The sequence below is a fragment of the Micromys minutus genome (genome assembly GCF_963924665.1).
Source record: "Micromys minutus genome assembly, chromosome: 27".
NCBI classification, from domain to species: Eukaryota; Metazoa; Chordata; class Mammalia; order Rodentia; family Muridae; genus Micromys; species Micromys minutus.
In genome coordinates, this window is record NC_137962.1 from 33,782,331 (window position 1) to 33,796,370 (window position 14,040).

The following is a 14,040-nucleotide window of genomic DNA, read 5'->3' on the forward strand; positions in this document are numbered from 1 at the left end:
AGACAGACAGACCGAGAGAGAGAGAAAGAGAGAGAGAGAGAGAGAGAGAGGGAGAGAGGGAGAGAGAGAGAGGGAGAGAGAGAGAGAGAGAGAGAGAGAGAGAGAGAGAGAGAGAGAGAGAGAGAAGAAAGAAAAAAGAAAAAGTAAAAAGAGACTAATGAATGACAGTGTTGTCTCTGTGGGCAGATCAGTCAGTTTTCGATTTAATTTGGACCTGGTAATTTAGGAATGTGGAAAGGGAGTTGTTGATTAGCATAACGTTTACCCCAGTGTTCATAGGCAGCAGTGGAAACCATGACAACACTCAGCACAGCACAGTACTGATACAGTCTGAGCCACACCACTTCCCATCTTTGTCTAGATGGCACCGACGACCTCTCTTCTGTCTCTCCTTTCTCTTTGAGCTAAAACCCCATCCACTCTACTCTACAGACTATGCAGTGAAGACTATGCATACAGTGTGTTAACGCAGTGTGAAGGAGGCTCTCGGTTTGGCTTTTCCAGAGCCCATGAACTACTGTGCTCTTTAAAATTAGATTTTAATATTGTAAATCGAGCAAATGGCAGCATCTTTAGCACAAACACCCAGCGTCTCTGCTCACTTACTCTGAACACCCAAGAGTAGATTCTCCCAGCTTTGCCACCTTTACCCATCGTAGGCTGAGTCCTCACTGTCTAGCAAGGCCTTACCCTCCACTTTCAGCTTCATAAAGGCTCTTCTTGTAAACACAAGAGCACATGGCCATGAAGGGCTCAGAGCAAAGGACCCTGTAAGTTCTTATAATTAAATAAATTTCATTTCAAACCTAAAGAGGGTGCACCTGGTCCCTGACTAATTATTGTACTAAACTATTTGGTATCATGACATTGAAGAAATAATTAAGGTCCCATGTGAAACACTAGTCAGGGAGGACAAACAACTCAAGAAGGGACAGAGACCCCACCTCAGCAGCAGGGGGCTGCAGGACAGGGTCTTTAATAAGGAAAACTAATGGACACAGAACTTTCTTACTGCTAGGGTAGAGAATGTTCATCCTGCTTCTGTGTGGTCAAACCTTTGTTAAATGGTTTGTGCTGAATGACAGGAGTTTAAGCTCTCTACCTCAGAAACAAGTGCATGCTTATTCTAAGGAGCAAACACATACTTTGGAAGATGAGCTGTCTCTGCCACACATCTTAGCCACATGATGTCTTCAGATGTCCTGGTTACCTTGAAAACGAGCTCATTATGCTAAGAGCTAGCTAGCATCGGCCATCTTATGCGCTGACAGTGGGCCAAGCTAGTCTATAGCACCTGGTCATGGGTCATGTGCAAGGATACAGGGGTTGTTGTCATCGATGTTGCTGCTGTCCAGGATCAGAGGAATGCCATCCAGCTCATTCACCTAGCAGAAAAGAAGATGGACAACCAGGTCAGCATCATCAAATAGAGACTCATTTCTCCTCCCTAATTTCCTAATTATTGTAATATTGTTTCACCTGTTAACAACCCAGAAATACATAAAAGCACATATATAGGGGTTGACAGATGGCTCAGTCAGTAAAATGCTTGCTTTGCAACCACAAAGATCTGAGCTTGATCCTAGAACTCATTTTTTTTAAAAAAAAGAAAACAACTCCCCTTCTACACACACCAAAACAAAAAGCAAAGCAAAGCAAAACAAACAAAAACCAAACAAACCCACAAAACAGACACAGAGGTGCACACTTGTAATCCTAGCACAAGAGTTGTAAGGATACAAAGGTCAGCCTAATCTAATGAGAGGGTTTTAACGTTTGACATTAAGAAAGAAAAGACAAGTGAAAACGAAGGAAGATAGCTGTAGGATATTAGATTTGTAGTGCAAAGAACTAGCATTCCAACACAGAAAGAACTGACAAAACTCAACAGTCTAAGCCTCTCCCTCAGTGAGTAGTAGCGGCTGTCAGGGGTCAGTAGGGAACCAGGGTTGAACACAAGTTGAAGTCTGCCCAGGATCCCAACTCTGGGCATGTTATGGACCCTTGAAGACTCACTTTTCTCATCAATAAAATGAGGATGTAAAAGTCTCCTTCAAAGGAAACAGGAACCATGGACTAGATTGTGGCTGAGGACTATGGTGTTAGCTGACTGCAGCAGGGGGTGGGGGCACTCCTGGAAGCCCAGGGAAGCAAGGGTACTTCCCAAAGGGCAAATGCAGATGTTCATTCTGCATGGGGCTAAGCTGCAAACGTTTTGACAGTGAGAGAAGAATAAAAAAAACTATTCAAGATTTATTCAGTACAAAAAAAAAATAAAGGAAAAAAGTAAAATTCTAAGGTCTATCAAGTAAGCAGGATTTCTTTGATAGAAGTAGAATCATATGATAAATACTGAAATTTAAGCAAGCTATACATGTCAACTAAAGATTTATTAAACATCATGGCTCCCCTGAAGCTGTGGGCTCCTCGGTAAATATCTCACTCACAGGGCTGCATTACTGAAGGCTACGGGAACCTTTTTATAGAAACCCATGGACTATTTTCAATGTACACAGACTACTCTAGACAGACGACAAATACATAATTATAGACTTAAGAATGAACACATGGGAAGCTCACTGGGACAGAAGACGTAAACGTAACACCTTCCCAAGAGGCCTGACAGCAAAATTTGTTATTACAGCACGCAGCTTCATTGCCTCAGTTACACGTGCACAGTGACTATCTGGGGCAAGGGAGAACAATTAGGAAATTAATGAGTTTTCTTCTGTTAGCACTCCATAAAAGAAGGAAGTTGTTTGTTTCTTTACCTAACATGTTAGGAACTGATTGTAAACCCATAATAAATGACTCACGGGTTGTAGTTCTCTGGGGGAGCCAAGCTCAGTCAACACTTCCTTTTTACATGGTAATGCTGTCCTACTAGACAGTAAGCCTGGCTTAAACATCTGGGCCCTGGAAACTAGACAGAGGATAGCTAAGTGGTTTATCTGTTTCCTTTCTGTCCCATGGGAGCAAGTGATGCTGGAGGAACACAGCAAAGCACACAAGCCCTACAAGAGAGCAAGTTCCTTTGGGAGCACAGACAGGCTGGCACGAAATTGCCTTGATTATTCTGACAGATTTGACACTGAATGGTGAATATAAGAACCTGAAAGAGAGTACTGATACAAAGCTCTCCTGTCAGACCTCAGTGTTTAGTGAAAGAGCATTCATAACAGATCTTTGGACAGACTCACAGAGCACAGTCTCATGCTGAGAAAAACCAGGGCTGGGACTGTGGCACAGCACTTCCTTAGCGAGCTCAGACCCCTGGTTCTATCCCCATCAATACAGACAGACAGACAGATAGACAGACTCACTCCAAATTTTAGCCAGGTCTGCTGGTGGGCATTGTTTTAAAAGTTTGCGATTTTTCAGACTTGCCTTGGCTGCTGCGCTAGGCTGCCAGCGCTGCTATAAAGAGAGCTGCACAGAGCAGGCTTACACAGCTCTCTCCCTGTTCCGGTGGCAAGGAGTTGAAGGGAATGTGGTCAGCAGGATGTTTTGGTTGCTGCTGCCTTTCTTCTAAACTCTGTAGAAGAGAATCTGCTCCCGGCTTCTCTGGGCCACTGGCAGGTCCCTTTTGGCTTGCAGATCTCTGCTTTGACCCTCACATGTTTGGCCTATACCTGTGGACTGTATCTAAAGTGCTCCTTTGTATAAGGACACCAGTCACATCGAGTTAGGGCCCCATCCTACACCAGCTTAACTTCACTATAACTTGGCTAATTACATATAGAATGACTATTTTCAAATATTGTTACATATAGCACTTCAACAGAGGAAGGGAAAAGTAAAAGAAAGAAAGAAAGAAAGAAAGGAAGGAAGGAAGGAAGGAAGGAAGGAAGGAAGGAAGGAAGGAAGAAAGAAAGAAAGAAAGAAAGAGAGAAAGAAAGAAAGAAAGAAAGAAAAGAAAAAACCAAAAAACCAACCAAACAAATAACAAAACAAAAAACCCTATAAGATTTTGACTGGTATAGTCTATTAAATTGTCTCATAACATCTGGAGAAAAAAATTACATCCTTATAAAGTTTTTCTTTAAATCTCAGCTTCTTTTGGTAACTTTTCATGATTTTCATGTCATACTCACACACACACACACACACACACACACACACACACACCTTATTCCTATAAATTTCATGCTTTATAATGGTGTTGTAGAATTTTCACTCTTTGCAAGATATTTTTATTTGCTTGGTCTCTGCAGACAATTTTTGCTGTGTTGTTCAAACTGAGCTCAACTCACGATTCTTCCAGGCACTAGGGCTCTATAAACTCTTTCCCTCTCTTTTGTTCAAGTGGTTCTTCTAGACTTGGAGCATACCTTTAACTTGTTTTAACCTGTTTATAAAGAGTATCACACTAACTCACACACAGTAGGTCCGTCATGCTTTAGGGAAGAACGAGTTAAAGCCAATAGATGTACAAAGCCAGTGTCGTGCTGCTTCTAATCTGAGGGCAGAGCAGTGCAGGGATTACACGCCACTGACATCCTCCCACCACCATCCTGTATATCAGCGAGACTGAACAGTCTTCGCAGTGCAGCCTGAACACAGATCAGACAGCTTCCTCAAATACTGAGAATAGAGCATGGACTATGATGCAAGCAAGGTAACTGAAAGAGGCTGTATTAGAGGTTTGCCATGAACTCTTCAGTAATAATGTTTAATCATAACAGGGCAATGTGTAAACACTGTGTGCTCCCAAGTAATGATGTAGGAAAAGTTAATCTGATGATATCTCTAAAGATCAGAGATGCTAACTAAGGGAAACCTTGAAAAGCTACAGTGAAATAAGAAAAATAAATAAGGCCTAAGACTAATAATGCTAACAGAGCAGTCGTCTAGTTTGGTCTTGATTTTGTAACTTGTCACACTTTCCCCTTCTTCCTCAGTCGGTGTCCCACCCTATTACCCCGTCCTACTCCATCTAAAGTTCATAGCCTCTTATTCTTTAATTATTATTGTTTTACACACACCACACTTACTTGAATGTACATGGGGAACAGTTATATATTCTCATTCACACACACACCACACATACACACACACACACACACACACACACACACACACACACACACACACACACACACTCACACATTCTTTGGGGTTTTGTCCCACCAGATTCCCCTTATACAAACTGTCTTGTCAACTGGTGTTGTCATTGTTCAGGTCTGGTTTACAAAGCTGTAGTGTTGAGATGGAGTGAAGGGAAGGCGGGCTGAGGGTGGGCAAGCCAGAACAAAGGATGCATTAAAAAAAAATCCCTCAAAAAACCCACAATTTTGTAAACTAATTTAAGAACATAATTTTTAAAATAGGAGTTTGAACACAGATACTGTACACAGGTGGACAATGATTCTACCAAGAGACACGGGTTGTGAAGTAAAAAAATCCCATTACCAGGTTTGGAACACCACCTATGAGGTACTCCCTATGAACTGGACCCCAAAAACCCCTAAAACAATTCAGGCCATTGCCACTGATCTTAGATGCAAATCAGAACTACATGGTAAGACCCTACTGTTGAAGACACAATATACCTTCATTGCAGTGTGCAGAGAAACCAGGGAAGAAGTCTTCCTAGTCACAAGGTTTCATAGTGGTGCTGAAGGCACCTGTCAGCTGCTGGGTGATATCCCTGCAGCTAACCCTGCCTGCTACAGTACCAGAGCCTGTCGTGCAAGGCACATCCACTGGTACAACAGTGCGTAGAGGTTACAGACAGGAGTAACTAGCTGCTTCAGAGTTGGATCTAAGGCCTGCTTTATAGGAAGGAATTCAGGCTCAATACTACTATATACCTCATCAAGCCTCACACACATGATCAAATGCTTTTAACTTTAATGTCTTTGGACTTGAAATGTCATCTCTGAATTTTTGTGACTCCTTAGAAATTTGATAATGAGTTAGAATTAATATTCAAATATGGAATGTCTCCTGTGGACATTTGATGATAATGAATTTAGGGTTCTCACAGGAATATATCAGAATGAAATACATTATCTGCCTTGAGGCCAATGTGATTTTTGAGTTAATGAGATACACGTGTTGTTCTGACCTACTTAAGAGTCTCCTTGGGGCAAAATGTCCACTCCTCACTAGTGGTTGATGAGGAGAAATAAAAGGAGCAGCTTGGTGCTGGCAGTACAGCCAGAGAAGTGACAGCAGAGTACCCTGACACACTGAACTTCTTCCCAAACGAGGACACTCCATGGCCTTGGGTGATCAAAGGTGGCACACTACACCAGAAGACCATCATAGAAAGTGCCAGCTGGTTTGAACAGTTCTTGCTCTGTGCTGATACAGTGTTTCCCAACTTCTCTAGGTCATAACTACTGATTGCCAGAGGCCAGCAGAACCCATCAAAGCCGAAACCACAGAAATCATATCTATTTGCTGTTTGGTGCTTTCAAAAATTATGACAAGACCGATTTTCATGCAGCCCTGGGTCCTCCAGAGGATGATAGCTACTCACTTTAAAAATGTGTGTGAAGACAAAACAGTTTGTGACTGATCCCACCTACGTACGCACACCTACCCTACTTTACACTCACACCAATTTCCAACCTAAAGCATATAGAGATAAGCAGGGGGTGTGTGAATATAACTACCATGTATAGTATTTAATGCCTATGAAAGAAATAAGCAGGATGAACCAGTAGAGGGATTGGTAAAGCATTTTAGATGGTTGTCACAGAGACCTTCTTATAAAATGATAACAACTGTGCTGTGATGTCATCTATGAGTGTGATCTACCCATGAAGATGGGTAAGCTACCTAGATACCAGTCAAAAGCCTTTAGTCAGAGCAACCAGAAGCAGAGAGTGAGGCACAAAGAAAGGGCTGAGTAACCCTGAACCTGACAACCCACACCAGCATGGAAGCATGCAGAAAGCCATTGGCAATGATAGAAAAACTTGGAAAATAAAGATGGTCTTAAAGGGTGTTTTATGAACCAGTAGCACAATCATCAACTCAGCTTGTTCTGATATGCCAGCATCTAGATCCACTCCATTTAGAAGCTCTAGGCTTAGGGCCTAGCAATGTCTACAATGCAAAAGGTACTTCTCAGTCTTTACTGCGACTCTATAACTCCTGGGAAATTTTCAAAAGTACTGAGACTTCCATCCATATCTGTACTGGCTGGTTTTGTGTCAACTTGACACAAGCTGGTGTTATCACAGAGATAGGAGCCTCAGTTGAGGAGGGCCCAGCCCATTGTGGCTGGTGCCATCCCTGGGCTGATAGACCTGGGTTCTATAAGAAAGCAGGCTGAGAAAGCCAGGGGAAGCAAGCCAGTAAGTGACATCTCTCCATGGCCTCTGCATCAGCTCCTGCTTCCTGACCTGCTTGGGTTCCAGTCCTGACTTCCTTTGGTGATAAACAGCAGTGTGGAAGTGTAAGCTGAGTAAACCTCTTCCTCCCCGACTTGCTTCTTGGTCATGATGTTTGTGCAGGAATAGAAACTCTGATTAAGGGGCTGGAGAGAAGGTTCACTGGTCAAGAGCACTGACTGTTCTTCCAGAGGTCCTGGAAGAACCAGGAACCACATGGTGGCTCATAACCACCTGTAACAAGATCTGATGCCCTCTTCTGGTGTGTCTGAAGACAGTGACAGTGTACTCATATAAGTGTGTGTGTGTGTGTGTGTGTGTATGTGTGTGTGTGAAACACATACCCATGATAGACAGGAGACTCTACCACAATATAAAACTTGTAAACCACTCAAGATTGGAATAACCTAACTTAAGGTGTTGCTTGTTTCCTGGAGCAGGATGTCTTTATGAGCCCCACCCGGCCCTTAACTCATGCTCTTCTTGTCTCAGCTTCCCCAGTGCGGGATGCCATTTGTGAGCCACCATGCTCGGCTTTCAATTTAGTTTTAACCCTAAAGAATAGAGTAGAGACGGAAGTACAGCACCCAGAATACCTGTGAGGAAGCTGCTGCAGAAGCAGAACACAAAGAGCTGTGGGCTTAGATCACAGGCGTAAAGGGAGAAAATCTTAGGCTGGCTCTCAGGAATTGCTTGGGGGGTGGGGGTTAAGAACAAGGAGAAAACACCCAAGATTCTAAGTAGCTAAATGGCATTGGTGTCTCATTCCCTGAGCCTGGGAAGAAAATGCTGTGCTAGGCTGGGACTCTAAGAATAGTTTTTACAGGAGAGACAGGTAAAGGAGAGATTATGGGGAGAGACAACTTATGCTGAAGGCCATCTGGAAAAAAAAAATCTAAACCCACTACTGCAGAAGCTTCCTAAAATACATACATATATGAAAGAAAGGTACTGGAAAACCCCACCCCTAAGCCCACTTCCAGTAACCAAGAGACAGCAGGTCACATCATCAATAGCTGCCCAAATACAACACATTTCCACTGTCAAGAAAAGTCGAGTATTCTCCCTATGTGCGTGTGTTATACCTCCACTAACCAACTGTTCTCATGAGATCTATTGCTTGGTGTGGCTTTGTGGCATCCACCACTTAAGATATAACAAAAGGCAGCTGAATGGAGTCACCAGATAATAGTGGAGACTATGCCTCAAGTAGACACCTTATGCCATCAAGTAAAATTTCCATTGGCAGAAATGAGTTTCATCTCACTGAGTCACTGGCCAAAGGGGTCTCATGGAATCTCCACCCTGCCAAATGTCACAGTCCTATCCTAACCAAGTCTATCAGTTGCTCTGCACAACCTGATGGCAAGGCCCAACTGCTAAAAACAACATTTTATTATGTCATGAAACATGGAGAAATCAAGTTGAAGCTTCACAAGTCGCTTTACCCCTACCGACTAGAAGTCAGTACTGCAAAGTACTCTACACAGTACTGGAGGAGAAAGATAATTATCAGTGTCACCCTGCGACTCACCCTCAAGATATACTGGTGTACCAGCAGCACAAATGTTACGGAGTAATTGACTTTTTGCTTGTATTCAAGGCCCACTCCATGAGAGGAAACCCATACCTCATACTGCTAAAGTCGCCAAGAACCTTAGCCTAGTTAAATCATGGATCTAGGGGGAAACTTAATACTTTTATTTCTGCTAAAGGAACAGAGCAGTAAAAATGATTCCTCATGACATACTGCTATACCCATAATTAAAATTTAATAAAACTTTACTAAATAGTGAATTTCTTGGCCTTGTATTATGAGAAAGAGTGAACATCTCCTCACCAGCTTAGGTTTTCTGAATTAAATGCTTTAACAATGAACGCTCTGACCAATTGATATATACCTCGGAGGATACTGAAAGCGAGCAAAGCAGAATCAATAGGGCATGAACGACATAGACTGGGAAGAGAGACAAGTACATACTCAACTTGTCATGAGGGCTGGAGAGGGGCACAAAAAGCTTCTAAAAAACTATATGTGCACATTGTCAGGGCGCAGGTCTCTGAGACCTCATCCCTTAAGTAACCCTCCTCGCCCAGGAAACTGCCAGGAAGGAACAGTGGGTGAGGACAAAGTGTGAAAAACAGCTCACCGCAGCATACCACAGCACACTGTAGCACACTGCAGCACACCGCAGCTCACCGCAGCACACCGTAGCACACCGCAGCTCACCGCAGCACACCGCAGCACACCGTAGCACACCGCAGCACACTGTAGCACACCACAGCACACCGCAGCACACTGTAGCACACCGCAGCACACCGCAGCACACTGTAGCACACCGCAGCTCACCGCAGCACACTGTAGCACACCGCAGCACATTGTAGCACACCGCAACACACTGTAGCACACCGCAGCACACTGTAGCACACCGCAGCACACTGTAGCACACCACAGCACACAGCCTCAACAAGGAGAGGAGCACAGAGAGGAAGAGATACTATGATTCCACAGTGAACACAACTGAGCCAGTCAGTTTTATGCAAACCACAGCAGCTCCTCAAAAATATAGCTGTGCTTTTGGTCATCTAGAACAGCAGTTCACAATCTGTGGGTCAAGCCCACACTTTTGACACTCGTGGGGAGTGTCAAAGAACTCTTTCACAGGGGGTGCATGTCAGATATTTACATTACAATTAATAACAGTAGCAAAATTACAGTTATCAAGTAGTAATAAAATTACTTTATGGTTGGCATCACCACATGAGGAACTATATTCAAAAGGGTTGGAGTTTTATGAAGGTTGACCCCACTGATCTAGAGGAACAAAGAGCTACACGATTAATGAGAAACATTTTCTAAGTTCAACTAGCAAATTCCAAGAAGTTCACTACATACCACACAGAGACAGTAATATAAAGACAAACATCTTTATATTTCTGATGCCCAGTGGGAAATTACACCTTACTTTTTAAAAAAAAAAAAAAAAAACAAACAACTATACATGAATTTAGACAATTTTCTCACAAAAACCTTCCACCTAACTGGTAAGTTTTATTCAAATGATGAATGAAGTCAACTAGTTTTAAGGACTATTTTTAGACTATTTAAAGACTATATTTTTAAACACAAGGCTTAAAAATAATCCATCAAACACATAAAACCTACCACTCAACTGGTCTTAAATTAGAAGAAGTTGCAAAGGCAGGATGCTGGGCCGCATGTGACGAGCTGAAAGCTCACTGGGTGTATTCCTACAACAGGTGTGTCTGCTGCCACTTTCCCCAACTACAAATCAACCAGACACCTTCAAACTCAAGGCATTGGCCAGGGCTTTGGAATGCAGAGCACAGGAGTCCACAGGAGGGACTCTGGCTTAGCCTTTTGCTTCCTGGACCTTCTCTCAACCAAAGGGCAATGGCAGGAAAGCCATTGGGGATTCAAGGACAGGGAGGGGAGACTGGCACTGTTATCGCCACAGTTTCAAGGGACCTGTGATCTGCCTCTCACATGAAGGTCAGGGAAAGAAAACAAAACAAAAGGTCCATCACAACCTGAGTTAAATGGTGAGAAAACAGACTATAGAGCAATACCCAGCTTCTAGAAAGTACTATGAATGAAAGATATCACTAGAACCACTCCTAGTTATGCCTGTACTGTGGCATTCTGCTGTGTTCTTTGTAGAAAACTTTAAACCTGTTGATTCACAGTGTTAGCTTTCTATGACTGTCATTTCTTAAAGACAGTTTAATAAAGCAAAACATCAAAGATGGCCAGAGACATGTTTAAAGAGCTTTACATGAGAGTCCTGTTTTGAAGCAGAAGAAACTATGACTAGAAAAGCACTTCTTTAACGCACTTGAGCACACACTACTTAAAACTCTGCTCCACCTAGATGCAGCTTCAGAGCCGCAAGATATGACTTGAGAAAGCTTAACACAAAAAGAGGTCAGAAACCGCGGCGGTGGCTGAGAAGGCATGCAGCCCCGAGTTGTTTGGGCACAACTGTGCTGACAGGCACAGCTACATTTAGAAGAAAAACAACCTATACAGTGAGTCTGTAAAAATATGCATCCACCTTGCCTACTTAAGGTGCAATTCACACCCAGAATGTCTCATTTATAAGGCCACACTTCAGTGCCTGGACAAACAGCATTCTGTCCTGTACGTATTTGGTCTTTAATTTTTAACCCATGGTCAGAATCTCAATTTTCTGTTACAATATCTGCTAAGCTCTGGCCCTTAATAAATGAGTCTTGGAGCCTGGTGCTCAACTTGTCTGTAGTGTTACTGTCCACTGGGAGACTGACACTCTGGACCCTTTAGGAATCTGCCACCCTAGACTGGGAATGAGCATCTCATATACATAAGAACGGCAGGATGCTTGTTTGGATATTCTACACTGAGTGTCCTCTGGACATGGCAAGGGATAAGGCTAATGGAAACCCTGGGGAAAACCAAATGTATGCCTGTCCTTTCTTCCCTTACAGACAAGCTGGCAGATACTTCTAGGGGAATCATGTGGCTGCCACCATCAAATGGGACAACCTTAAAGTGCCTGTCTGTTACTGAGCTTGGGCCCATGAACCAGTCAGATGCAGTTCAGAAACTACTAGTTCTGCTACAAAACGGGAAACTTGAGGGTGAGATGTATGCCAATATCTGATTGTCAGACAGGTTTGCAAGGCAGCATTCCTATCCAGCAGATAAAGAACAGGAGACTCACAGCAGTCAGCTAGTTCAAAGCCACACCGCGTAGTGACTGGCAAAGCTCATATCTGTTCAATTAAAAATTCACATATTCATTTTTTCCATCGCCGTGAAAATATTTCTCATCTTCAGAAAAAACAATGGCAGCTATGATAGTGTAATGCCTATAATTCCGGCATTCCGAAGACAGGCAGATGTGGACACACAAAGCTAGTGGGAATTCTATAACTAAACTCTGTCTCAAACATTAAAAAGAAAAAGAAATTAGGGAGGGAGACAGACAAAGAGGACAAGTAAAACAATATCAAATATACTGAAAACAGTCCAAAGTGGAGAAAGTAGAAGATTTAACTGTGGGGAATCATTTGCCCATGGGGTGGGTGGTGGGAGGGAGGGCAGCAGCAGCCTCAGGGGACCCAAGAAGAGATCTAAAGTTCTAAACTCTCCAGTCCTGACCAACTAGAAGGAACACTATGGAACTTTCTCAGGGCCAGGAGAGAGCTTCAGCATCTCAGAACATCTAGTTATAAGGGATCTTTCTCCGTGGCTAATTTTGGTGCTGACATCTGAAAGTCAGAAATCCTTTATTCTTCCATTAAAAAAAAACATTTTTGATTTAAAAAACTTCCTACAACAGATTTTGAGCACATATTCCCCTCCCCCAATTTTTCCCAGTTCTTTTCCACCTTGGTTCTCTTAAGGAAAGAAGGAAGCAAGAAAGGAAGGAAGGAAGGAAGGAAGGAAGGAAGGAAGGAAGGCAGGCAGGCAGGCAGGCAGGCAGGCAGGCAGGAAGGAAGGAAGGAAGGAAGGAAGGAAGGAAGGAAGGAAGGAAGGAAGGAAGGAAGGAAGGACACATACATGCAAAAACAAAACAAAAAAATACACCAAGCAAATGATAATATAAAAAAAATGCCCAAACAAATCCATAGACCATGTATAAATTAAGACGAAAGGAAACATCAGGGACATTTATTACATTTACCAAAGATGTATGTGTGTGATGGTAGGGAGAGTAGGGACAGAAATATAAGGCCCAGGCTGGAAAGATGGCTCAGTGGTTAAGAAGACTGCCCTTCCAGAGGTCCTGGGTTCAATTCCCAGCAACTACATGGTGGCTCACAACCATCTGTAGTGGGATCTTGGCGCCCTCTTCTGGTGTACATGCATATACGCAGGCAGAACACGGTACATAATAAAGATACGGTCCTAGACAAGACATGGAGACAAGAATACAAATACAGCATGCCTAATCCACCCATGCCAGGCACAGTCATAGATATTATCCTGAAGGTCAAGCCCACAACTTCTCTAGTCTGTTCTATACAGATTGTACACACTAGTTTATGCTAAAACAAAACCACATAAACACTGTCCCTTGAATTTTAATTTGCTAATGTGCACTGAAGTATGCAGCATGTATGAATTGCTGTGTGCATTTCTTCCTCTACTCACAGCACTGTAGGAAACCTTGCAGCACAGAGAGGCCCTGGAGCCCTTCCTATCTGACAAAGCAGTAAGCATCATTCAAACCTCCACCATCACATCTTACCTCAGCCTCTTCTGAGACTTTCTCAGTGTCTGGCTTCTTTCAGAAAACACACTGCCACCATCCTGGTAACTCCTAACACTGTTGTGTATTAATTACTCCACATTATGAATTCACCCCGTGCTGATTCATTCCATCAATGAGAGACACTTCAGGTGCTTCTAGTTTTTGACTAATTATGTATGTTCACATATATGACTCTTGGAAAGTTATAAGGACTAATTTCAGCAGTGTGTGTGTGTGTGTGTGTGAGAGAGAGAGAGAGAGAGAGAGAGAGAGAGAGAGAGAGAGAGAGAGAGAATTAATTGCTGCTTTAGCAAACAATGTCACTACTGCTTAGTTAGATCAGTAACTCCAAAGTCCCATGTGTTAAAGAGTTGATTCTCAGACAGGCACCACTGAGAAATGAAACCTTTTAAAGTTGGGACCATAGGGACAGG

The 14,040-nt window shown here is 43.0% G+C and overlaps 1 protein-coding gene across 1 annotated transcript in view; it reads right to left on the reverse strand.

The window, feature by feature from the left end:
* Positions 1 to 14,040, reverse strand: part of ATXN10 (ataxin 10) — a 111,985-nt gene that overhangs the window by 17,069 nt on the left and 80,876 nt on the right. Inside the window, exon 10 of the mRNA XM_080938990.1 lies at positions 1,322 to 1,385. Coding sequence (XP_080795116.1) covers positions 1,322 to 1,385 — 64 coding nt within the window. The remainder of the gene's footprint in view (positions 1 to 1,321; positions 1,386 to 14,040) is intronic.